The 24,756-nt window shown below is 50.7% G+C and overlaps 1 protein-coding gene across 10 annotated transcripts in view; it reads left to right on the top strand.

The window, feature by feature from the left end:
* FANCA (FA complementation group A) overlaps window positions 1-24,756 on the top strand; it is a 33,424-nt gene continuing 8,668 nt past the window's right edge. For 3 of the 10 annotated variants that reach the window (XM_059857568.1, XM_059857565.1, XM_059857560.1), the window contains exons 1-33: window positions 1-76; window positions 495-604; window positions 1,462-1,534; window positions 1,691-1,833; window positions 2,135-2,230; window positions 3,859-3,932; window positions 4,885-5,000; window positions 5,609-5,691; window positions 6,128-6,161; window positions 8,433-8,499; window positions 9,117-9,229; window positions 9,840-9,916; window positions 10,402-10,543; window positions 11,055-11,188; window positions 12,537-12,647; window positions 13,035-13,130; window positions 13,212-13,271; window positions 14,021-14,109; window positions 14,525-14,585; window positions 14,677-14,726; window positions 15,769-15,845; window positions 18,212-18,316; window positions 18,794-18,972; window positions 19,418-19,488; window positions 20,576-20,675; window positions 21,599-21,798; window positions 21,932-22,028; window positions 22,346-22,479; window positions 22,575-22,638; window positions 22,755-22,886; window positions 23,502-23,575; window positions 24,087-24,215; window positions 24,630-24,729. In XM_059857568.1, the coding sequence (XP_059713551.1) occupies window positions 37-76; window positions 495-604; window positions 1,462-1,534; window positions 1,691-1,833; window positions 2,135-2,230; window positions 3,859-3,932; window positions 4,885-5,000; window positions 5,609-5,691; window positions 6,128-6,161; window positions 8,433-8,499; window positions 9,117-9,229; window positions 9,840-9,916; window positions 10,402-10,543; window positions 11,055-11,188; window positions 12,537-12,647; window positions 13,035-13,130; window positions 13,212-13,271; window positions 14,021-14,109; window positions 14,525-14,585; window positions 14,677-14,726; window positions 15,769-15,845; window positions 18,212-18,316; window positions 18,794-18,972; window positions 19,418-19,488; window positions 20,576-20,675; window positions 21,599-21,798; window positions 21,932-22,028; window positions 22,346-22,479; window positions 22,575-22,638; window positions 22,755-22,886; window positions 23,502-23,575; window positions 24,087-24,215; window positions 24,630-24,729 (3,231 nt within the window). In that variant the 5' untranslated portion in view covers window positions 1-36. Of the gene's footprint in view, window positions 77-494; window positions 605-1,461; window positions 1,535-1,690; window positions 1,834-2,134; window positions 2,231-3,858; window positions 3,933-4,884; window positions 5,001-5,608; window positions 5,692-6,127; window positions 6,162-8,432; window positions 8,500-9,116; window positions 9,230-9,839; window positions 9,917-10,401; window positions 10,544-11,054; window positions 11,189-12,536; window positions 12,648-13,034; window positions 13,131-13,211; window positions 13,272-14,020; window positions 14,110-14,524; window positions 14,586-14,676; window positions 14,727-15,768; window positions 15,846-18,211; window positions 18,317-18,793; window positions 18,973-19,417; window positions 19,489-20,575; window positions 20,676-21,598; window positions 21,799-21,931; window positions 22,029-22,345; window positions 22,523-22,574; window positions 22,639-22,754; window positions 22,887-23,501; window positions 23,576-24,086; window positions 24,216-24,629; window positions 24,730-24,756 lie in introns of all 10 variants that reach the window. The other 7 variants (XM_059857569.1, XM_059857566.1, XM_059857564.1 and 4 more) reach the window with 6 other exon arrangements.

Below are 24,756 nucleotides of genomic sequence, written 5' to 3'. Positions count from 1 at the left end.
CGGTGCGGGCTGGCGTGGCGGGAAGCGGCGGCCGCGATGGCGGGCGCGGGCGGGAGGAGCTGGCGGGACCTGCTCGGTACGTGTGGGCCGGGGCGGGCCCGGAGCGAGCTCCGCGCCGGGCGCTCCCCGCGGGGACAGTGGAGGGGACGAGGGGGCGTGAATGTGCCCCCTCTGCCTTCTTACACCCCTTCTCTCTACCTGCACACCCCCCTCCCCCTGTCCCCGTGTCCCGCTCCATGCACCTCGCTCTGCCTTCCTCAAAGCCGCCGTGCCCCGGGTACACAATATCTGCCCTCGCACACCCCCCAGTCCCTGCCCTCATGGCCCCCGTGCCCCGGCACACATCTGCCCTCATTCACCCCAATCCCTGTGGCCCTCATGGCCCCCGTGTGTTTCCCTCACACCCCGCCGTGCCCTCATCCCCAGCAGCAGGGGCGGGAGGTGGTTTTGGGGTGCCCTGGGCGCACGCTGCTCAATAAACCCGAACTCCTCAGCAGGGAGAGCCAGGAAGAGGAGAAGCCCCTTTGGGAGCGCAGCCGAGCTCCAGGGAGCGGCTCTGCGGCTGCTGGATCAGCACCAGAACCTGGCTGAGCTGCTCCTGGAGGTACGAACGGGGCAGCTCAGGGGGTCGTGGCCCGGCTGGGGCAGTGGGAGAGCCCAGCTGCAGGTGGGCTGTGGAGTCCATGTCCCAGGAGCACAGTGCTCCATGGTACGTGGAGAGAAAAACCTGTAGTGTAGGAGTAAGAGGAGGCTGAAAGCTCTGTGTCGCAGAAATGGGTTTTTTACCCCTTCTCCATCGATGTTCTACAGGCTAAAAATGGTTAAGCATGGTGTGGGTTTGGGACAAAAGGAAATCCAGCACATTTTTCTTCGAGTCAGAGCTGGCTTCTTGTGAATCTAGGGAAGACAATTCAGAAGACTCTTGGCTTTTCTCTGAATTACCAAGCACGTCTGGCTGACATGGCTGTCCTCATGACAGCCTTATCTTGAGCCACCGTTGTGATTCAGCTGAGTTCTCCCTCTCCTCACACACTGATTTTATAGTTAGATAGTGCAAATATCTCCCACAGTTCAGGATCTGTCTTTCTCTAGAGAATATTTCCCTTTATAAAAGAAAAAGGGTGTTTAACTAGGAAGTGATCCAACTTTTGGACATGTTTTATCAAATATTTATGGCCGCATGACTTCACAGAAAGAGAAGGATTATAGAAATTCTGCTCCAGGTGCTGCTGCTGAGCTGTTTGGTCCCTGGGGATGAGGAACTTTGACCTGTATCTCCTTTTTTATGCATAAACTGACGATAACTAAACACACATCTCTTGTAAGGTGAAATCTGTGCTTTTCCACTCCCACTGGGAGCTCCTTGTTAATTTCGCTTCAGTTGCTCCAGCAGTGCAGGGATAGGTTTGTAAATGTGTGTGACAGACATCTAAGGGTTTTGAGGTTTTGTTTGGTTTCCAGGTGGGCGATTCAGCCAAGCCAGGTGTGCAGGATGGGGCAGAGCCCCGGGGAGTGTCACCAGAGTCATTTATAGGTGAGCATCTACCAGGCCAGATGTGGGGAAGAGCCCTTCCTCAACATTCAATTTTTGCCTTTATGTGCAACCCCAGTTCTACTTTCTTTTCATTGTTCTGGTCTCGTTTCTTGCTTGCCTGGTGCTGACAGTCTTGTGCCTTGCTGTTTTGTTCAGTCTCTGTTCTGCAGGAGCAGGCCTCAAAGCTGGGTGTGCCCACAGCCACCCTGGCAGCCAAAAATGCCGTTGCCAACGTGGAGCGGATCTGCCAGGATTCTGCCAGCCCTTCCCAAGTCCCACTGCTGAACTCTGACCAGAGAGTAAGGGGAGAGCTTTATCTTTAATTCAGCAACAAAACTGCACTGCTAGGTTTCACTTTAAGCCCAGTTTATCTGCTCTGATTCAGCCCCAAACACGAGCGGTCAGTTATTCACTGAGGTGTTCGATTTGCTTGCAGAAGTACAAGATAAATAAGAAGAGAAGTTTAGGCCTTTCCCCTGAACTCCCTTCATCATTTGACCCTTTAAAAGCAGCAAACAGGGCAAAGCAACAAATTGTTTTTCCCAGAGTGTGCTATTCACAAAGGGAATTATTTCTGCTTTGTTTCCGGGCCAATGCCAGAAGAGGTTGACCTGCTTGCTTCAGACTGTGAAGGATTTGCTGGCAAACAACATGTTCTGTCGCTCCCTCTTCTGCCAGGAGATGTGGAAAATGAAGGTGAGAACTCATGGAGAAGCACTGTGGTGTTACACACCATGAGCATGTGGCATCTCTGAATTCCTGGGACTGACTGGTTTTCCTGACCTTCCAAAAGCATGAGCTGAATTACACGTGGTGGGATTTTTTTGGCTGTTCTGTTTATTTTAGAGCAAGTTCAGTGGGAGCTTCCTTGTCTCTGCAGTGGGATTTGCTTTTTCAACTCAGTGGAGGTTTGGAATGATTTGAATTTTTGAAAGCTGCCACAAAAGGTCACTGACAGCACTGTGGTGATCAGGTGCTGCTTTTGGGGTGCTCTCCAGGTCCAGTGCAGAAGCTCCCAGCTAACTGTGGGGTGACGCAGTCCCAGAGCCCTTCATGTGCTTTGCCAGCAATATTCCAAGTGTCTTTGACATCCTGGCTCTCTGCTTTGTTTACCTGGGAATGGTGATGAGACAAAGTGAGGTCACAGAGAAGGACACCAGATAGCAGATAACAGCTTGTGCTGCCTGACAAATGGGATGTCTTGATTTCATTTGGGTGTATTTTGTGGAGACAAGTGGTGCTGTGAGTGGAGTCAAGGGCTTTTGATGAGTGGGAGGGCTCTGATTCCTCACTGCTCTCATGGGAAAGGCTGATCTGGCCAGATAAAGGGCTGTGCTCTGGTCTCAGATATCCTCTCCTGAGCTGAAAATAGAACCTGTGTGTTTCACAGGCTGATTAGGATCTCCTGGTCCTGGGGCAGACATGGGATAAGGGAGAGATAACTGTAACTGAGGGTGTTACAGTAGGAATTAGGTTGTGAAGACAAAGAATGTGGGTGAGTTTGGGGTCAGGGTGTGAGGCAGCTGCTGCTCATGGCAGAAAGCTCCTGGGGCTTTGGCTTTTCCTGTGCCCAAGGCTCCCAAATGCCTCTTCCTTGGGGAGGATGGTTTTGTGGAGGTGTTGGTAGTGCCTGGAATGATCAGGAGCTGCTGCTGCTGCACCTTTCCCCTGCCAGGTGCCCCCTGCAAAGCTGTTTTGCTGGCTCAGGACTCCCCTGGACGTGCTGTTCTGGGCAGGAGCTGGAAGGGATGTTACAGGGCAGCAAGTGGATCCACACAGGGCACTGCCTGGTGCCTGGTGTAGATTTTTGTTCATTTTTCCTCTGTGTCCATCAGCCTTTCTGCCTGAATGATTGCAGAGTCTCTCCCTGTAGTCTCCTGCAATCCCAGCTCTGTTGGGACATGGATTTAAGGGTGGCAACCTTGTTCCACAGGGACTAATTAACAGTTAATAGGCTTTAAGACAATTCTCTGATCTGGATCTGGATCTGCATTAGCAAAACCTGAAACTGAGTCGTGTTACCTGCTTCCTGGGGTATCCCTGCTCCTTTAAATCTGCAGAATCAGCATTATTCCAGAGGGGAAAGAGGAATATATACATTACTTGTCCACGAAAATTTAAAATGATGCTGCATCTACAACCCTAAAGCACCCAAAACTTCTAGAAAATACAATCTCTCATCACCAGATATTTGCTGTGCTGTCAATTTTAATGCTGGATGGTTGGAATAAACATAATTCAGCTTTATTTCTCATGCATCATGTGCAATAGCCAAATGCTAAGTGCCCAGTGCAGGCTGTGACCTGCTGATGCCATGTCCTTAGGAGCCCCCGGTGCTGGAGGCCGTGTGGCACCTGCACAGAGGTGACATCGTGGGCCTGGCAGAGCTGCTAGACAGGTGAGCAGGGCCCTGGGGGGCTGCAGGTGTCGCTGATCCCCTAAAGCCTATTGGAACATCATCAGGGATTACTCATGAGTATTCTGGACTGAGGATATGGTCAGGTGCTGGCCAGGGATCAGATTAGCAGGATTTGGAGCTGCTCTGAGGCTGGGGGTTACTCTGGGGTAACGAGCCCAGTTCAGTGCAGTGGCTCCTTGGGGACCACCAGCTGCACTCCAGAAAATGTTTTGTTCTTCAGAGGGTGGGTGCTTCCATCTTCACAAAATCTTACCCTTTTTTGGTCTGCCAGAGTTAATCTCCAGAGAGCTGTTAGTCTTAGAATTTTCTTTTTGGTTTTTTGCCCCCCCACAAATGTCCAAGACCAAGTTGGGCAGGGCTTGGAGTAACCTGCTCTAGTGGAAGGTGTCCCTGCCCAAGCAGGGGGTGAAACAAGGTGAACATTAAGGTCCCTTTGAAGCCAAACCATTCCATTATTCCATGATCCAGAGCTAACAACTCACCTGTTTGTGAACTTCAGGTTGTCTCCTTGTGTCCCAGGGATTTTCTAGGCTTCTGATATTGGTTCACTTATCTGTTCACAATGAAAGCAATTTAAGGGAACCAAAGGCATAGATTAAGAATTCAATTTATTTTTTGAAGCATTTTTATCCAAGTGTCTTTGAAATTGGAACTGAAATTTTTCTAGCAGAGGTTTCCCAATGGAAACTTTCATGTCAGGGATGGGGAAATACTTGGATGCACAATTTCACCCACACTTTTCCTTTGCACGTGTGTGTTGTGGGACCGTTTTATAAAGCAAATAATATAAAAAGCAACTGTTTGTAAAGCAAATGTGCTGGTCCAAATTAAATAAAGGAAGTGGCACATTTAGGGCAGAGTGCACAGGTGGAGACAGCCAAGCCTTACAGAAAGCAGGAGGGGTTGAACTGAAGGTGCTTTTGTGTTGCAGGAGCCCAGCAGGCCCAGCAGCAGTGGAGTGGCTCTGCAGCAGCCTCTGTGGCCTCTGTGAGCAGGCTGGGGACATCTCCTGTGGGGACACAGAGCTGGCCCAGGGAATTCTCTCAGGCAAGGCTCTGGGCTGGGAGCAGGGCAGAACCTCAGAAGTGGAGCAATGCAGGCCTCACTTTGTGTTTCCTTACCTCATTTCTCTGGGGAATATATTTTTTATATGTTTAGCAAATTTAGCAAATTTTCTCCCTTTCAAAAATGGTTGGTTTGAATTTTTCCGTCCCTTGGAGTTATGGTAACTCAAGAAAGTGGAACTGTGAGGGGTGTGGTTCTGGGATGACACACTGGCACTGTGACACTCTGCAAAGTCCCAGAGAGATTTTGGGGCAGAAATATTTCAGAGTTCCATTTCCCCCCTGTCCATTTATATTATTTATTTCTTAGTTTAGTTAGGAAAAAATCCCTCCAGTGTCTGAGTGTGGACCAGTGCAGCTGGTCAAGTACAGTTCTGCAGAGGTCGTGGAGCACAACTGCAAATTCTTTAGGCTTTGTAATCCTTGAAGTTCTGGATTCTTTTTCCTGGGAATAATTTTACTCCAGGACAGTAAGTGATTGCTGTTAGTGGAGGCTTTTCAGAGACTGTTGGGACAGGTGGGAGGGGAAGGAGGAGGTGACCTGTGTGCAGAGGGGATGCTGGAACACCAATTCCTTCTTGGTTTTTGCAGACTTTGCCATCGTGTTTCTTCAGCATGGCTTTGAGCAGGCTGTGGAGCTGGGAAGGAAGGTGGAATTCCAGAAGGTTGCCTACGTAAGGACAAAATGAACCTGGCTGCAAATGGTGCTTTAATAAAGCAAGTCCATTGATCTCTGGCCCTTGCTGAGTACAAATAATTCAGGGCTTGGAGCTGCAAGGAGAGGGTGCTGGTACAGGTGCAGGAGTGGGGGTAATGCTGAAACCAGAATTGAGACTTTTTGTATGGAGAGTTGCTCCAAGGTGGCACATCAAGGGGTTTTTTAACTTCCTTTCACCTGGATTGCTTGGGTGTTCCATTTGAATATGAGACATGGAATGCTGTAAGGTTGGAAAGTGCTGCCCTTCTGTCTATTTTATCTGTTCTATTGCACAGCCTAAGGTCAAAGTGAAGCTTTAAGAGGGACAAAACTCCTTGAGCCAATTTACTTTTTCTGCATTGAACTGCAGCCCTTTAAAACTCTAAATCCATTAATTTGTCAATTTTGAACAGATCTGCCGTGCTGTCTTACAGAGAATGCTGGCATGTAAGTATTGCTGTGATCCCAGCTTTGTGCAGCCACTGCTGTCTCCAAGACTTCTTTCTATTCCTTGCTCACTGCTGAATCCCTAAGGAGAAATCCTTTGCCTGGCTGCTTTGTCTGTGCTGTTGTGCATAATATTTATGTCACTGATTGTATTTACCTCTGCTTTCCCTGTCGTTCTCCTAAAGTGTCTCCAGACACTGCAGATAATTTCTTGCATTTTATGCTGCTTTTTTTTCCTGCTCCCAGCTGTAACATGATATAGACATCTGACCCGATTTCCTGATTTCTAACAGGTTTGCTTGGAAGCAGGTGGAGCACAGAGGTTAGGCCAGGATCAGCTTTGCTGCTTAGATTTATTTTTCCTGCCTAGTAAATTAAATTTTGAATTGACAGCACTGAGCGCTTTTGCTGACTCACTGTTTGGATTTGCAGACCAGTGTTTTCTGAAACCTCTATTTTTATGCTGAGCCAAGACATCTGGTGTAGGTGTGGAATCTTTAAACACCAGTGTTCATGAACTGCAACGTGCCTGCCCTGGCCTGGGCTGCCCTGATGCCTCTGCTGAGGGCTCAGCGCAGCAGCTCCTGATTTACCAGCAAATCCTGATGCAGAAAGGCTAAACACACTCACACGGGGTTATTTTTGTCCTGTGTCACAGTTGATCCTCACGGGGAGATGCTGTACCTGCTGCTGTCCTGTTCCTTACACACCCCTGGCTGGTGTCACCTGACAGTGCAGCTGCTGTCCCTCCTGTCTCCTTAGTGACAGCGCTCCCCGCTTTCCCTGCTGGCACCTTTCCTGCTCCGTGCTGCTGCAGAGGCTGCTGCTTTCTCTCTGCTGTGGGGTGACCCCATCCAGGCCGTGGCACCTCCCTCCATCCCCGTGGGCACTGCCAGCCCCATCCCTTGCCCCGGGTCTCACAGGGAGCACTGCCTGTACACTGAGATGCTCACAGACCTTGTGAGTTCTTCCGAAAAGGGAAAGCTGCAAGAGAAGTGCTTTATTATTTAATGTGCATGAATCTCATCTCAGGTGGCCCTTTAAGAGTTGAAAACCAGCCCTTCTCAGCAGAGGAGTAGTGATTTTGGAGGAGGAGGAGCGGGCTGTTGGCAGGCAGACAGGAGTCTGCATCCTGCTCTTCATTTGCCCTTCCCGTTTGCGCAGCCTGCGCTGCCACGCTCGCAGCCTGGCTGCCTGCACAATGCATTCCAGCAGGTTTATGTAAGAAATTTTATTAGTCCACACTTTTGGGTCACCTCCGAGGGGTCCCAGTTCATTAATCTTTGGAGAACATTAGGATTTTTAATGTCAAAGAATTCCCTATTACTGAAGACCTTCACAGGAGGAGGAGGACAGGCTGGGAGTAGCATGGGAGCGATGTGTTCACTGTCATGATCTGGCAGTGCTGAACTGCTGTGCCTGAAGATAAGCTGAGTTGATCTCCTTTGCTTTATTCTCCCCTACTTAACCTTAAAGTATTCCTCAGCAGGAGAGGAGAGTGTTACATCCTAAAGCTCTGGTGGCATGTGAGGGACGTCTGGTTCGCTGCCCCTGCTCAGTAAATTTTCTTTTCAGGGCTTTTTTCCTTAACGAAAAGATTTGAATACCCAAACCAAGCTCCTTGAACAGTTGAAGGAGGAGGGATTTCAAGGCAGGGTGGCACAAAGCAGAAGCGCTGCTGCAGCAGACTGCTAAGCAAAGGGTTTCCCAGTCTGTGGGCTGGGAGAGGTGTGGGCTGATCATCGCCAAGACAACGCGCTGCGCAAGCTGCCAACCTGTTTGATCTCTACCGTGGTTTTGGGGCAGATGGAGCTTTTAAAGGAATTCCTGCCATGCAAATGGCACATTACAAACGCGTGGCCCTCCCCCAGCCTGCCCTTTGTCTGGACCGGGGTTTGCAGGGTGCTTAATTCAGCTTGTGCAAATCCCTGCCTCCAGACAGGCTGCTCGGTGCTCACACTCACAGAGGCAGTGGGGCTGGGTTTGGAAATGAAAGCCTGATTTACATGCATTTTTAGATGGCTTCATTATTAGCATGTTCTTGAGAATGGTTTTAAATTGGTTCAAGGTCAGTGGTAATAGTTTCTGAGTCCCTGTGTCACTTTGGAGAAAGTCTGGTAAGAATTTAGCACCGCTGAGTGGCTTCTGCACATTTCCCTAGCGGGGTCACCTTTGCAGAGGGGCACAAATTGCTCCTTCCTGTTAATTCCCATGTGGGGTTTAGTGTCACAGCTCTTTTCTCACTGGGTTTTTGTGTGTTTTGGGGTCCAGGGGTGCTTGATGCTGTTGGTAAAGAGAAGCAGGAAGATGTTTCCATGGTGCAAGCTGCAAGGTTCTGGTAAGAAACGTTCCAAACAGTGTCAGGAGGGGTTTTTTATCCGCTCTTGCACTTCTTACTGAAATAGGAGCAATGCTGTGGGGTATTTTTTACTTATTTACACACACTCCCACCTCTCCCAGTGCTATTTGTGCTTGATATTCTCCTCTAATAAAATATGTGCAGACAGAAGTGCTTGTAAAAGAGATAAGCCAACCCTGGACCTCCCTCTTGTCATGCCAGGAATTCCTCATCAGGTTTCCTTACTGCTTCTGAGCAGAAACACCTGGAAGGTGAAATCATCTCCAATTCCTGCTTCCAAACTTGTTTTCTTTAACTGCTTTGTACATGTCACCTTCAGCCCCGTGCAGGGATACCCCTCAGACTCACATTTTATCTGATGGCTAATAGCGTTGAGTAACCATTAATTGTTTTGTTGTTTTGGTTTTCTTTTTAATACATACCAAAATTTATGTATGTGTGGCAATTTGAGAAGATGGATGTAGAACAAAAATCAACCATTCCCCCTAAGCTGCACCTGGCTGTTCCTATTTCATCAGCAGCTGGTGGATCATATATTATCAGTGCCTGGCTGATCACCTGGCTGACACTTTCTGGTATCTCCTTGTCCTTTGCAGGCTGAATGTGTTCAACGTGTCCCTGTATGGAAGTGTGGCTCCCCCGGATTCCTTGAGGCAGTTTTTCAGACACACCCTGACTGAGGTTCTCACCTACAACCCCGCGCTGAAAGGTGGGAATGGCCAGGGACAGGGGTCTCCAGGGGTCTCCAGGTGTGTCCAGAGCTCTGTCCCACACTGAGTGGGGCCCAGCTTGGAGGACCCAGAGCCAGAGCAGCCTCCAGCCTTCTCAGCTCCTTTTCTGGGGTCTGTATAAGCAGGGTGCCAAATCAGGCAAAAACAGTCACCTGAGGGTCACAATTCAGGAGAAAATTTTGGGCAGGAAGGGTCTAATCCTGGATCAGTAATTGGGAAGCTTGATGTTTTTAGGAAGGAATATGTTTGAGCTATGAAATCTGCTGTGAAGTGCCCAGGAGCTGTGATCTGGAGCTGCTTGTCTGTTGTGTGGGAGAGCTGTGTCATTGCTGGCTCCCAGATGAAAGAGGGTAATGAGGGAAAAGCTGATTCCTTGCTGATTCTCTGTGCATGTGCCATGTCAGCCTGCACAGGTGGGATTGCAGAAGCAGCTCTGGGGTGACAGGAATGGCCCAGTCCCTGTGCCCAAGCCCGTGTTCCAAAGACTGATGGGAGAGAGAATTCCACTGGGCAGTTTTTAAAGGGAAACCTGTGTGTTTTGGGTGTGTTTTAAAACCTGCTGCTGAAGTTTTCTCTTTGTGGGTGCAGTGTCTGATGCCATCCAGATGCAGAAGGAGTGGAGCTTTACCAGGACTTCTCCCCTGCTCACGGCTCTGTATCGCAAGGTACCTCTGCCTGCTGTCACCCAGAGAACTGTGCCATGTTGGGTTTATTTCCACTGGAAAACCTGAAATCAGATTATTGGAAATTAGTGCAACATTGTCCAGTTGCAGCATCCAAACCAATCGCCAGAAGCTCTGGGAGGAGGAAGCATGAAAGAAAAGAGCAACAGTGGTTTTTGTTAGTGCAGAGCAATTAATGAGAACAAAGATGCTGATTGGAGATGTGAATTTTCACTGGTGCAGTGAATGTGGAGATGTGAATTTTCACTGGTACAGAGTAAGACACAAGTTCTGAAAGAATGGGAATTTTACTGTTTGTTGTAGCTGGTGCTGGTTCAGTCCAGGCTGACATTTGGGCCTGGGAAGCTGATCCAAAAGCTGCAGAACAGCCTGATAAAGTCACAGAGAAGCCTGTCAGTCTTGTGTGCATTCCCCTCTTTCTTGTGGCTGTGTGTCCCAGCTAACAGGACTTGCCCTCCCTCCCCCAGCTGTTGGTGGCATTCAGTGTGAAGGAATCCATCTGCCAGCTGCAGCAGGTCCTGGAGAGCCACGAGGTGAACTGGCAGCACGTGCTGTCCTGTGTGTCCACGCTGGTGGTGTGCCAGGCTGAGGCTGAGCAGCTCTTCAAGGGTAGGTGGGCACTGCCAGCCTGGCTGTGCCCCTGCTGCTGGGGGGGAGCAGGGGGGTCAGCACAGGGGCTCCTGCATGGGAAAGAGCAGCACAGGACATCTGCTTTTCCCTCAGACTCCCCATGTCCCATGTCTGTGGTGATGTGAATGCCAGGCCTCGTGCCTGCCACTTCTCAAACTCTGTGTACAGCCCAGGGTGGTGCTTTGATAATTACCTTCACCAGTAATTGGTGTAGTGATTACTGAACCTTAGTTCTAGATCACCTTTGCTAGCAGAGCTTGTTTGTGAAAATTCCTTACTAATTATCCCAGTGCTGGACTCCCTGCAGAGAATCCAGGTGTGTTTGACAGTTGAAAGGGCATTAAAAAAATAAAATCAGACCCCAGAGGTCCTCCAGGCTGCAGTACATGTCCTGCCTCGTGTTTTATCTCAGATATTTGTCTTCATTTACTGCAGCATACACAGCACTGTTGTCAGGAGCAAGAGTGAGGTTGCTGTTTTATGTTCCTAGATCTACTGAGCCATCTCCTGCTCAAGGCCTTTGGGAATTATGACATGGAAAATATGATCACTGCCTTCCTGATCGCTCGTCAGGCTGCTCTGGAGGGCCCTGCTGTCTTCATGCCCTACTCTGAGTGGTTTAAGGTGAGACTCAGTGAGGCCTGACTGCTGAGCTTTGTTTTAATTGTGTCAGGCAACCTGTGCATAAGGAATGTTCTGCTGTGTAGAGAAAGCCTTGTCCCAGACAGGATAACCAGGAAGAAGAAAGGGGAAGAAAAACAAAAAAAGAAAAGTACAGGGGATTGTATTGATATTAGGAATGATTGAATATTTATTACTGCCTTTGTGTCTGCAAAGAATACATTTATTTGGTTTTCCCCACTTTTCCCTCCTTTCATCTTTTAAGTCCACCTTGCCTGTTGTAGTTATTTGCTAGGAATGCAGACATGTAATTCCTGTTATTATCATCACCTTGGATGGATTTCAGTGTCTTGATCAGCAGCACTGTTGTTACTGCATAAGTTGGGGGTTCTGGCAGAGGGAGCATTCCTGTTTCCTGGAGGTTTGCATGCAGCTGTAATTGCTGTGTTTGACCTTGCAGATAATTGGTTGTTGCTTTTAACTGTAACCAGGTGGGTGTTTTGGGGATGCAAATCTCCACGCAAATTCAACCTGGAAATCCCTTTGTATGAGTTTGCAAATCTAAGCTCAGCTTTGGCTGACAGAGTGTCCAGGAGGTATCAGAAGGTAAACTGGTTGTGTTCTCTGTAGTCTCAGACTGGTTGTTTTCCTTAGGATGCCCAGATAAACCTGTGTAGAAACCTGCAGATTTGTGATTCCCTCATGAATATCAATCTTTTGGTGCATCTCAAAGGTGCCTTCTTTGAGTGTTCTCATGGCAGAAAACTTCCACAGAGACTTCTGTAAATCACCATGATCCAAGGGAGCCCCTCTGCTCTGGAGCCAGGCTGGCAGAGCTGGGGGTGCTCACCTGGAGAGGAGAAGGCTCCAGGGAGAGCTCAGAGGGCCTGAGCCAGGGCCTGAAGGGGCTCCAGGAGAGCTGGAGAGGGCCTGGGGACAAGGGATGGAGGAACAGGAGCCAGGGAATGGCTCCCAGTGCCAGAGATCAGGGTTAGATGGGACATTGGGAAGGAATTCCTGGCTGTGAGGGTGGGCAGGCCCTGGCACAGGGTGCCCAGAGCAGCTGTGGCTGCCCCTGGATCCCTGGCAGTGTCCCAGGCCAGGCTGGATGGGGCTTGGGGCACCCTGGGACAATGGGAGGTGTGGCAGGGGATTGGATCTAGGTGGTCTTTAAGGTCCCTCCCACCCAAACCATTCCATGATTCTATGAACTTTCTCTGGAGACTTTTCTCCAGAAAGGTTCTCCTGACAGAAATGGGATCTTTGGGATTGGTGTGCTCAGTTATGGCACTGCTTGGATGAGGATTCTCTCCACACTGAGAGGCTGTCTTGCCATTTTCCCCTGTTCCAGGCTTCCTTTGGGAGTGCTGGTGGCTACCACGGGAGCAGTAAGAAATCTCTGGTCTTCCTCTTGGAGTTCCTGTCAGAGCTGGTGCCCTTTGAAGCTGCCCCATACCTGAAGGTGAGCAGGTGCTGACAGAGATGGTCTCAGGTCCAGAACTGCCCCAGAGTCACTGTCCTTGTGCCTTTCAGTAGGTTCAGCTCCTTAGAAATATTGTTATAGCAATTTTTACTTCTGGTTCATTATTCAAACCCTTTTCTTCCTGCAATAAGGAAGGACAAGATGATTTTATTGATGGGGAGAATTCCTCCCATGGAATTATGTCTGAGGCATTCACTGATTTTGTTTGTGTGTTGTTGGCAAAAGTGGTGTCAGTTGCCATGAAAATGACTGACCCTTAACCAAGCAATAACAGCTCCTTTGGGGGGTATTTGAGGTGACCATCAGTAGAATGAGTCAGAGTTTTACCTGGCAATGGCAAACCTGGCTGTGGCTCTCACCTTTCAGGTGCACATCATGTTCCCCCCCTTCGTGCCCAGCAAGCACCGCTCCCTGCTCCTGGAGTACATCACCCTGGCCAAAACCCGCCTGGCCGACCTCAAGGTCAGCAAACGTTTGGGAAGAGCTCTTCCTGGGCCTGCCAAGGCCTGCAGGCTGAGACCCCTGCCCCTCTGACCTCCCCAGGTGGCCATAGAGGACATGGGGCTCTATGAAGACCTCTCTGCCCCCGAGGAGGCCGTGCAGGTACTGCTGCTCTGTCTCCCACTTTTCTCATCCCCTCATCCCTTTCCCTCTGGAAAAGCACTGGGGTTACCAACCTCCCTTCCATTCCAAGGCTGAGTGGGCTGCCAAGCCTCCAGCTTTAAGCCAGAGGTTTTGGTGGCCATAAATACAGGATCTCCCCACTTTCAATGGAGCCATATTTATAGGTATCTTGATTCTTTTTGGTGGAGCACTCCATCTCTGTGGTGTGGGACCAAAGTGTGGGTATTCAAAGGAGATTTGGGGGTGGGACCAGAGTGTGGATATTCAAAGGAGATTTGGGGGTGGATTCTACACTCTGTGATTCATTATAAATTGTGGGCAACAGCAATAATTTATAAGGAAGTGTTTGGTTTTATTATTCCTTCCCACATTTGGATCACGGGAAGAGGCCTCACTTACATGAAATACAGGCTGGAGGCAGGGTAGCTGAATATAATACAAAAACCCAGTCCTGTGATGAACTCACAGGCGTAAGTGAGGATTTAATTTAATTTTTCCAAGACTGGTCTGGTTGTCAGTTGAGAAACTTGTTGCAGCTTGAGGGGTGTTACAACTCAAAGGAGAGAAACCCGGGGTGTCAGTGCCTCTGCCTGCGGGCACGGGCTGAAGTGGAGATGATGTGTCCTAAATTCCACACTGAAACAGAATCACAACGAAGCAAATTCAGAGCAGAAAGGAAGGTTCATCATCACCCTTGGTTTCTCACATCTTTCTCCCCTGTGAGGCAGCCCCAGGCCCAGGCTCTCCGTGACGTGGAGAAGGCCCTTCAGATATTTGAGAACACCAGGAAGATCCCAACCTCTGTGATAGAAGCCAGGTACTGTGTCCTTCTCAGCTCCCCCTGGGCTTAGCTGGAAGAATAATAATAACAACAACAATAATTGTAGCAGCCAAGTCTGAATCAAAGTAAGGAAACAAGAAAAATTGAGGATGTGAGCAAGGGAGGTTTGGGGAAGTTCTTCCCACTTCCTGAGGAGTCATCTCAATAGAGGATATTTGTGGGGAGAGTGAAAAGGCACATTCCCCTGTGCCAAAGAAGTCCAAAATGATTACAATAAAAAGCAAAATGAAAGAAATTAAAAGCCATTGGCCAATCTGAACCTGGTTTGTCTGTGGTTATGCACCTTACCATGCACATGTTGTATTTGCAGGAGCCAAATAGCTCCTGAGGTGTGGAGATGGCACTTTGGACCTTTGGCATGGCTAATTCTTTGCTCTGTTTATTTTCTCAGCATTTTCAGACGGCCATATTACACTTCCTGGTTCCTTCCAGCCCTGCTCAGGCCCCGTGTGGTCAGTGTTTGGCTTTTTCCTCTCCCCTCCCTTTTTCTGTGTGTTTGTACACAGACAATTTCCCCCTGCCCTGCCTTTTCCTCTCTTGCAGCTCCCCAAAGCCCCAGATGGACGAATGGCTTTTATAGACTCCTTAAAGAGGTATTCACACACCCCAGTGTTGTTTTCTGTGCTGCTGGGCTTTCTCTTTGGGACATTTGATATCAGATTATCAGAGGCTTTGACACCTTGGTCACAACCAACCTCTTGGCAGGGCTTGGTGGCTTGCAGGTCATGCATGGAGCAGCTTATCTGTGTAGTCTTCAGGTGTGTAATCAGTCCTCTGGCCACTGTGAAATCTTTATTTAGGAGTCCCTCTGGCTCCAGGCCAGGTACATTTTTATGCAAATCTTGAAGGATACAGCTGAAAACAAAATTTCCCCAGGAATATGAGCTCCCTCTGTGAAAGGCTCTTTGGGAGGGGAGATGGGGGGAGTGAAAGATGAGACTTGAATGTCTGCTAATGCTCAAGGGGCACCGGGGTGATGCCTCAGGAGGACACAGCTCCTCTCAGGACTCCAGCTGGCCCTGCCTGCATGTTTAAAAGTGCTTTTCTGCACTGCAGGAGCAGCTTTAGTTTACATCCAGTAGTTCCTCTGTAACCTCTCATGAAGGAGGAATGTTTGCAACACTGCCTGCAAATGAGGTGCTTGGCCCTGCCTTGTCATTCCAGTCTGGCTCTAAAATTAAAGGCTGGATCATGTAGTGAAATTAAAGTAGTGAGGGAAGCAGCTGAGTTCTGGGGAGCCTCCTGGGACCAGCTCTTAGCACTGAGTGCTGCCCTGCAGAGAGCAGGTCACACCTTGGTCTCACCACGTTCATGTTTTACATCTGTGAATGCTGCACCTCACAGCTCACACTCTTATGGGATCTTAGACATCAGCCAGATACGAAACAGGCATTAAAAGATTAATTAATGACATGTCCAGTGTTGGATTTGTGTGTGCTGCACGTGTGCAGTGCTTGCTGTGAAAGCCCTGGGTAGAAATCTCTGCCCCTCATGTCAGATGATTAAAAATGCTTCAGATGCTCTTTATGCTTCAGAGTCCCTCTAATTACATTTCACAGAAGGGCTGTTGTTTGTGCTTATTTAATAAAGGCAGTTTGTGGTTGTGCAGGGTAATAAATCTCTTCTTTTTCACAGAGCTGACAAAATACCTTCAAGCTTGTACTCCACATACCTGCAAGCCTGTCATGCCATGAAAGAGAAGGTGTTACAAGGTAAAAAATGCAGCATTTACTCATGGATCAATGTGAAATGGTAATTTTTCCACCCTGCCCTCCTGAATTGAACATTTTCAAAGATTTATGGGTGAATAGGTATTTCATCCATATAAATAGGTGTTAAGCCCTTTATGTTGAGTTGAGCTGTTAAATTCTTACTCCTGCAATGACTTTTTCTGCCAGCCCTGCCTGGGTGGGATTTTTGCAGTGCCTGGGAGCCCTGTGCTGTGCTGAGGCTGCAGATGCTGCCTGAGCCTCAGCTGGCTGAATTCCACCCCCCATCCTTTCCATGAATCAGCGTTTGCAGCCTGAGCTGGGGATTGCTGTGCTGATCCCTGGGGCAGTGACACTCCTGCTGTCTTGTGCTGCCCTGGCATCCTCTTCTAAGAGGGGATTAGAGAGACCTGGGCGGGCAGGAGGGGCTGGGAAAGGGATTGCAGCTCCTGCTTTGCAGATGTTTGGGTGGGAGGTGAGACTGGGCCCCATTGCTGCAGCTTTTCTGGGCAGGTTTATGGATATTTCATGAAGATATTTAATGAGGATATTTAATGAGGATGTTTAATGAGGATATTTAATGAGCTCTGCTGTTCCTGTCAGTAAGTGGGTGCTTCAAACACACCTTCCAAGGGTTTGCACACAAGGCAAAGGTCAGGCTGGGCTGCAGGGACGGCTCCCAGAGCGTGGTGGGGAGCAGTTCCAGGTTCATGCTCTGGCTGTGGGATCAGTGTGTGGCCGGGGCCTCTGGGGCTTCCTGGGGATGCTGTGGCTGCAGAGGCGGGGCAGAGCCAGCCCGGGCACCACGGGTGTGCAACGGGATGGGCTGGGCTGGGACCGCGGGGTGGATCCCTGTGGGGTGGATCCCTGTGGGGTGGATCCCTGATAGGATGGGATGGATCCCTGCGGGCCGGGATGGATCCCTGAGAGATGGGATGGACCCCTGATGGGATGGACCCCAGCAGGATGGGATGGGATGGGATCCCTGATGGCTGGGATGGATCCGGATGGATCCCTGTGGGATGGGATCCCTGCGGGATGGGATGGGATCCCTGCGGGATGGGATGGGATCCCTGCGGGATGGGATGGGATCCCTGCGGGATGGGATGGATCCCTGCGGGATGGGATGGATCCCTGCGGGAAGGGATGGACCCCTGCGGGAAGGGATGGACCCCTGCGGGATGGGATGGACCCCTGATGGGATGGATCCCTGTGGGATGGGACCCCTGCGGGAAGGGATGGACCCCTGCGGGATGGGATGGATCCCTGTGGGATGGGATCGACCCCTGATGGGATGGATCCCTGCGGGATGGGATGGACCCCTGATGGGATGGATCCCTGTGGGATGGGATCGACCCCTGATGGGATGGATCCCTGCGGGATGGGATGGACCCCTGTTGGGATGGATCCCTGTGGGATGGGATCGACCCCTGATGGGATGGATCCCTGCGGGATGAGATGGATCCCTGAGGGATGGGATCGACCCCTGATGGGATGGATCCCTGATGGGATGGATCCCTGCTGGCCGGGATGGCCCCGCAGGATCCCGGCAGCCCCGCGGGGTCCCTGCGCTGCTGCTGAGCTCTGGTGGCGCTGCCCGGGCCCTGTGCCACCCTCCTGAGCAGCCTGAGCCCTGTCCCCTCCTGTCCCGTGTCCCCTGCTGTCCTGTCCCTGTGCCCTGCCCCATCCCGGGTGGGCACAGGGCCGGCACTGAGGGCAGGGCTGAGCTCTGGGCAGCCCCAAACCCCAGTGGCCGTGCTCGTCCTGCACACCCAGGTGTCACTGGGCTCCCAGCACCTCCTTTTCCAGCCGGTATCAATGCCAGCCTTTGTCATTTGCTGTTCTTGCTGCTGGGGGATTCATGCCTGGCCCCTGCACAAGGAGCTGTTCCTGTCTAATGACCTCTGGGGGGAGGTTGGGGCTGTGGCAGTCGCTGCTGGCATCTCTTTCTAGTGGGAAAAGGAATTTCTTTGTATTCCCTCTCTTGAACAAGAAGCCAGAGTAGCATGGGACATCTGGAGAGGCTGATGCTGTGCCCATGCTGTGATGTCTGTCTGCATTCTGAGCCTGACCCCAGTCCTGAGGACAGCAAATGTTTCTGTGAGAGGCAGAGCTAAAGGAAGTGGGAAGAAAACTCTGAAAACAAAACTTTTTTGCCTCTGGTCTTTAAAAACCGAATTCCTTCTTGCAACTAGGCATAAACCCATAAATTATTAATTAAATAGCAGATTCTGAGTGTAAAAACAAAGCTCTGTGTGTGGCAGACTGACAGTTTGGGGTTTTGTTAGAGCTTCGGGAAAAGTAAATTCTGCTCCTGCAGAAAGTGCAGGCAGAGATTGCTGAATGCATTTCCTCTCCTCCCTGTCCAGATGACTCCAAAGCAGAGCCCAGCCATGCCAAGGAGCCTTTTGAGCAGCTGAAGGCTGAACTGGCAGTGCTCAGGACTCTGGCTGTGCAGCAGGCTCAGTGGGAAGGTATGAGAGAGTGCTTCTCATTGTCCCAAAAGTGCCTGGGTAAAGTGTGGCTGGTGCTGGCCCAAGGCACAGCAGGAGCTGCTGCCACTGGCACCTGGCAATCCTTCAGAGCTGATAATCCTTCCAGCTATGAATATGTGCATGTGAATGTCTGAGGTACTCCTGCCTCGTTTGGGGCTTATCTTTGTGATAATCACTGCAATCTCCTGCCCCACTCCTGGGGCTCACCTCGTGGCCCTCTTTGGAAAGCATTTTCCCTTCTGGTGTGAAAACTGCTCCCGAGGTGTGCTGGTAATTGTATTGGTAAAAAATGATCCTGTGGATGCTGATCCACTGTGTCCCAGCCAGCATTTTTTGCTTATTAAAGCTTTTCCTAACATACTTTTAACTCTGATTGATTAAAGTTTATATTTTGCTTGTTCTTGCTGCTGTGGGGGGTTGTGACCGTTTCGTGCCTGCTGTGCCCTGTCCCCGCAGAGGTGGCAGCTCAGCTGGCCGTGGTATCCGACAGACTCCGCCGTGTCCTGGGTGACAGCAGCGAGGACAGCGAGGCTGCTCCTTTCAGTTCCCCAGTCCGGGTGGCCATGCCTGCCCCGGGGCTGGCAGCCTGTCCCCAGAGTGTCCCTGCCCCGGGGCTGGCAGCCTGTCCCCAGAGCGTGAGTAGCAGCGGGCTGGGTGGGGCTGGGCAGGGAAATGCATCTGCATGGCAGGTGGGAGAGGCTGCTTTGTCTGCAGGAAATGCACTTCTCTTGTCTCCCTCACCCTGCCCTGCACAGACTGTTCTGTGTTTTAACCACCTGGAAGCTGCTGGATGTTGGGATCTGGGGATATTTTCTGAAAGGCTTTCCTCAGCAGCCTTGCCCAGGTGTTTGCTGTGTGCTGGGGTCATTCCTGGCTGTTATGGGCTTCATTTTCCACCCTTAGTGGCAGCGGATCTGCACAACTTGGAGCGAATCTCATTGACCAGTTTGTTTCCTTGTTTTAATGTCAGGAAATGTAATTTACACAAAGCAGAAAACGAGGCTCAGGCATCCAGCCTGACAAGCAGCAATTAGCAGTCTGGGTTTATTCCAGGTTTATTCCTGGTGCCTTTTATTTCAGGTTGTTGATCTTCTGCTGACATCATTCTGCCAAACCCTACTAGCTGCTTCCTCTTTCAACCCTCCTGACAGGTAAGAGGGGAGTCCAAGGGTAGGATAACCAAAGCTGGGTGATGGCCAGAATTCCAGCCCTTGTGCAGGGCTGAGGAGGGCTCTGGCTGTTCTCAGCCCTGGTGCCAGGCTGGCAGTGCAGTGAAGAGTCTGCACTCCCAGGACCAATGCACCCTGAGGCACATCAGTGAGTGAGCTGAGTTTCTCTGATGTTGCAGATCCCTTCAGTAAAGTGGCCTTTGGCTCTCTGTGCTCTGTGCCAGGGGTTGAACACCCCCCAAACAGAGCTGGGTGCTTCAGCTCAGCCTGGGGGATGGCAGTGCAGCCAATCCCTTTTCCTTGGAATTCCTTCCCCTGGCAGGGGCTGGGTGGGCCCTGGCCTGGCTGGGGGCAGAGGCAGCAGTGCCAGCCCTGGAGCTGGAGCTCTGCTCCTCCTCCTCCTGGAGCCTGTAAACATCATGGGCAGCCTGTCAGTGGAAAATCACTTTGTTGGGCAACAAGGGCGTGCTGAGGAGCTGGCTGGGCTCCCAGCTGCTCTCCCTGTGCCTGGGCAGCCAGGGCTCCTTCCCTCTCCTGCACTGCTCTGGCCTGGAGCAGATGAATCACTGTTAAACACCTGGCTGAAGACTCCCTGTGACAAACAGAGTCCCAGGAAATGGGGTCTAAGCACAGCTCCCCTGGCCTGCTCTGAGGATGGGTTTTTCTGATCTGGGTGGGAAAATCCCTCCCTGCCCCTGCTTTACAGCAGGGCCCTGTCACAGCAATTCCTTCTTGCTTTGTGTTTTGATGCCATTTATTGCTGAGCCTCTGTTTGCCTGTGCCCCAGGCAGCTCCTCCTGTCCTTATTGTCACCTCAGAGGCCACTTTGAGATGCCAGCAAGGGTGGCACACAGTGCCATATCCACTGAGGCAGGGCACTGCTGGGGCTCTGCAGGGTTCTCTGCTCAGGGACCCCAAAAGTGCCCCTTGCTCTGAGTCCTGGGTGCAATGATAATTGTGCTGTGTTTACAGACAGCCCTGGAGCAGCTCCAGGCTGTTTAAGCATCTTTAATTACCTGTTCCTGTGTTGGGGATGAATTTAATGAGCTTGTGGTTTCCCCTGCTGCAGGCAGGGCCCGTGCCTCTCCCTGCTGGTGAAGATGATGTGTGGACACAGGAATCTCCTGCCTGCACTCCTGGGCAGGCTCTGCCAGCTCATTTATCACCAGGTCAGCTTTCCAGCCAGCAATCCTGCAGAATTCCATCCTACTCCATTTCCTGACCTGGGGGGCATGGACCTGTCTGGGCTGCACTGGGGGGGGGGGACTTCACTGCCCTCCAAAAAAATACCCCTAAAAAAAAAAAAACCTCAAAAAAAAAAACCCACCTCCAAAAATACCCCTCAAAAAAAACCCCTCCAAAAACACCCTCTTTTGGTCAGGGAGTATGAAGCTGCCCTCAGGAACACGAGGAGAATTTTTCCCTACAGAAACACTGCTTGTGGAAGGTTAATGCATTCTGAGACATTTGAACAGAAGCTAAAATAGGCAAGTTTAGGGAAGAGACAAAAGAAAAATGGTAGTATGCTTCATTCCTGAGCTTCCATGTTGAATAATTCAGCTGTAAAAGTTTAAAAATAAAAGTAAGGTTCTCCTGTCTGGGCTGCAGCAGGGCATGTGTTTGTTATTAAAGAATTGCTTGGTTTGTTCCCTCTGCCCTCTGATACTGCCAGGGTGAGAATAACAGGCTGATAGATGACATTAGCTAAGAGAGGCTAAGAAGCCTTGAGAATCCCCCAAACCTGAATTTACAGTGAATTATTTCAGGTTCCTGTGTTACAGAAACCTCCAGTTCTGCTGAGGGCTGCCTCTCATCTGCTCGGTTTTTGCTGCACTGCTGGGGATCAGAAACAATGTTCTGCTCCTTCTCTAAGTCTGAGTATTTTCAGAAAGGTGTTATGGTACAAAAAAAGGTTTTTCAGAAAGGTGTTTTGGTACAAAATGTTACAATAATACAGGTGAAGTATTACAGTGTCAAATACAAAAAAATTAAAAGTTACAATGAGATAAAAGGTAAGAATTTTTTTTACCAAGGAAATGTTACAAAGTTACCAAAAATATCTTTCCTGCTCTTCACTTTTTTTACCTTCCAGGGCCCTTCCCTCGGTGCTGCTCACATTTTAGGACTGGCAGCTTTTGTGATCCACTTAAGTGAATGCAGAGCTTTAATTCCTGGAGTGGAAGCCAACTCTGGGGCCTCTCAGGCTGTTCCTGGAAAGGCCCTCTCTGTCTCAGAGTACTGGAGCTCCTTGCTGCTGTGCAGGACAGAAGAATCATTTGCCTTCTGCTTGAGGTGAGATGGGGCACCCAGCCCCTCCCTGCTCCCCCAGGTTTTTGGGGTGCTGGGAAGGCTCCCCTGGAGGATTTCCAGAGCTTGTGGAGCTTGAACCCACAAGACAATGGAGTTCTTTCCTTTTCTCTCTCAGGTTTTGCACTGCAGCAGCAGCCTACCTGATGTGCAAGTTTTCATCCTGCTCTCATGAAGATTTTTGTGCCTTGGTTCCTCCTGGCCTGATTAAAAAGGTAAAAGGGAAAAAGTTTTGCTGTAACTTATGAGAAAGTTCAGTCTCAGCCCAACTTCCTGCTGCAGGTCCCTGTGCAAGGGTCACTTTCACCAAGAAAACAGTGACAAAATACATCTCTGTGCCCTCCCCTCTCAGCCCGGGGTGCCTCTGCTCCTTGGGCAGCTGCACCAAGCAGAGCTGGCTCTGGGGCTGGTTCTGGGGCAGCCTCTGTGGTTTTATTCCAGCTGCAGTCCCTTCTGCAAGATTTGCTGTTTTATTCCAGCTGCAGGATTTGCTGGTTTTATTCCAGCTGCAGGATTTGCTGTTTTATTCCAGCTGCAGTACCTGGTGCCACGGCTGAGCTTGGAGGCTCGGGGAGTCCTGTGTGAGGAGGCCAAAAGTGCCCTGAGCTGGAGTTCCCTGTCCTGCCCCTCTCTGAACTACAGGAGAGCCAGCCTGTGCTTGTGGAGGCAAGCAGGCTTCCAGGAGCTCTTGAAGGAGAAGGCATTCCAGGTAGAAATCTTTTCCATCACCCAAATTCACCCTCTAATTCTCACTTTTTTAGATCTGCCCTTTGCAGTTTCCTTATTGGTGATCAAAAGCTTCTTGTAAGAGCTGAATGCCTGAAAGTAAGAACTAAATACCTGGAAAGTTGTCTGACAGCTGAGTCATGTGGGCTGGCTGTTGTTTGATGGGGATGATAAGGTGGAAAGAGAAAACCACAGGTAAAACTTTTGTGTCCTAGTTCTTGGAAAGGCTTGGCAAGCTACAGAAGCTCAGGAACTGCAGAGCAAAGGCCTGTCCATCACCCTGGCTCCCTGCTGTGCTCCCTGGGAAGTGGTGGAGAGGCAAACAACTGGAAATCCTTGCTTTTCTGGTGCTTTGTGTAAATGGCAATGTTCCCCTGAGCCAGCCTGGGCTGCCTGGCTCAGCCTGGCTCAAACCACCCCAGCTTTTCCCTTTGTACCACCCCTGCAAAGTCTCTGCTTTGACAGACTCTCTTTTTTTAACCTACTTCCTCCAAAACCAGTTTGTCTGTGCAGAGGGGTTGGTGGTGTTCCTAGGATGACTCCTGGTGCCTGGCTCAGTGTCCAGGGCTGGCACACCCTGTGCCCCAACCTCTCTGGGGTGCTCACCCTGTCTGACTGAGGGGCTTGGCTCATTTTGCCTTCATTTCTAACAACACAAGTTCATCCTGGGCCTGGAGGTGCTGAGTGTGTTTGGAAATGTCAGAGGAGGGGGTGTCAGACAGGCTTTATGGGCTTCCCAGGGAGTTTTGAAGGCCAGCAGGGTTTTTTAAAAACATTTTTTATAAGAGAAACAGCACAGGAACTTCCTTGGGTTGATGTCTCTTGTTTCATGTCTCTCAATCCACGTGGGATTGTGTCTGCAGATGAAGTGAAGTGGGTTTTGTGCTGGGCAGCAGGTGGCTGCTCTGCACAAGTTATTTCCCTTGCTGTGCTTCCCTGCTCCTAAACCCTGGCTTTTCCAGCTGTCTTTCAGAGAGTGGCTGCTGATGGAGCTGGAGGTGTGCCCTGAAAAGGACATTCTCTCTGCTTCAGAGAGGTAAGGCCGAGGGGCTCTGCTGGAAAGGGAATAGTCCAGGAGTGTCCCCTCAGGATTAGGGAAGAGCACTGAGGATCAGGAAGTCAATAAGCTGCAGGGTACAAATGCCTGCTGCCTGCTGTGGTTTGTCCCGAGTTCAGGCACTGCTGGGATGAGCTGTGTGTGTGTTTGCACCTGAGCAAGGCCAGCCTGGAGCTGCCTGCTCTGGTGGAAGGTGTCCCTGCCATGGCAGGGGTGGGACTGGATGGGCTTTAAGGTCATTTCCAGCCCAAGCCATCCCGTGGTTCTGGGGGGCTCACCCTGCTTGTGCAGCCCTTGCAAGCCACTTGTCACCAACCCTCCCTGATTCTGGAAGCCAGAGCTGGGTGGGGTCTGCTGGAGGACTCATGTCTGTACTTCCCTGGAGCTTTTATCTGAGCTCACATCACTCACCACTCTTGATGTGTGAGCTTCCCTCTACATCAAGGGAAGGGCACCATTCCAACAGATTTCCTCCTTTTCCACACTGCAGACAGGATTTCCATCACTGGGCCATCTATCAGAGGTACCTTCCTGCACCTTCTGCTGCTGGTGGCTGTGATGGAGACCTGGAGAAGGCCTGTGCAGTCATCCTCAATGCCATCCTGGATTCCTCTCAGAGGTATTCAGGGCCATGACTGCCCTTCCTGGCGGGGGCCCTGAGGCTGTGCCCTGGGAGCTGCTCCCTTCCTGGGGCTGGGAACCCCTCCCTGCTGCTCTGGCTGGAAGGGGCACTGGGAGGTGGCCCTGTGTGACTCACAGGCTGTGCAGAGCATCTGCTGTGGGTGGCAGAGGTCTGGGGCTGCAGCCACAGAGAGGCCCTGTCTGGCTGTCTTCTTAAAGTTGACTTTGTACTCAGCTTTGTGTGGCCAGACAAGCACCAGTGCCCGGGGGGAGTGGCTGGAGCTGGAAAATGAGGAGGAAGCTTAGGGGAGAGCCACTGTCTCAGCTACAGCTCATTTATGGCACAGTGTTTGAGCTCTGTGTTCATCTGAAGGATCTGACTGGGCTTGAACTGTGCTTCCCCCTGGGCTAGCAGGGGCAGTGCCTGGTGTGTCCCCAGTTTCAGGCTGGACCTGGGTGCCTGTGCCCAGTCGAGGACGTCGCTGAGCCCTGAGATCCTCTGCAGGCTGCAGGTGATTTCAGACCCTGGGGAGGTGTTT

The sequence above is a fragment of the Haemorhous mexicanus genome, chromosome 12, assembly GCF_027477595.1.
Source record: "Haemorhous mexicanus isolate bHaeMex1 chromosome 12, bHaeMex1.pri, whole genome shotgun sequence".
Taxonomy (NCBI): domain Eukaryota; kingdom Metazoa; phylum Chordata; class Aves; order Passeriformes; family Fringillidae; genus Haemorhous; species Haemorhous mexicanus.
The sequence above is the reverse complement of the archived record's forward strand: the minus strand, read 5'-3'. Positions and strand labels throughout refer to the sequence as shown.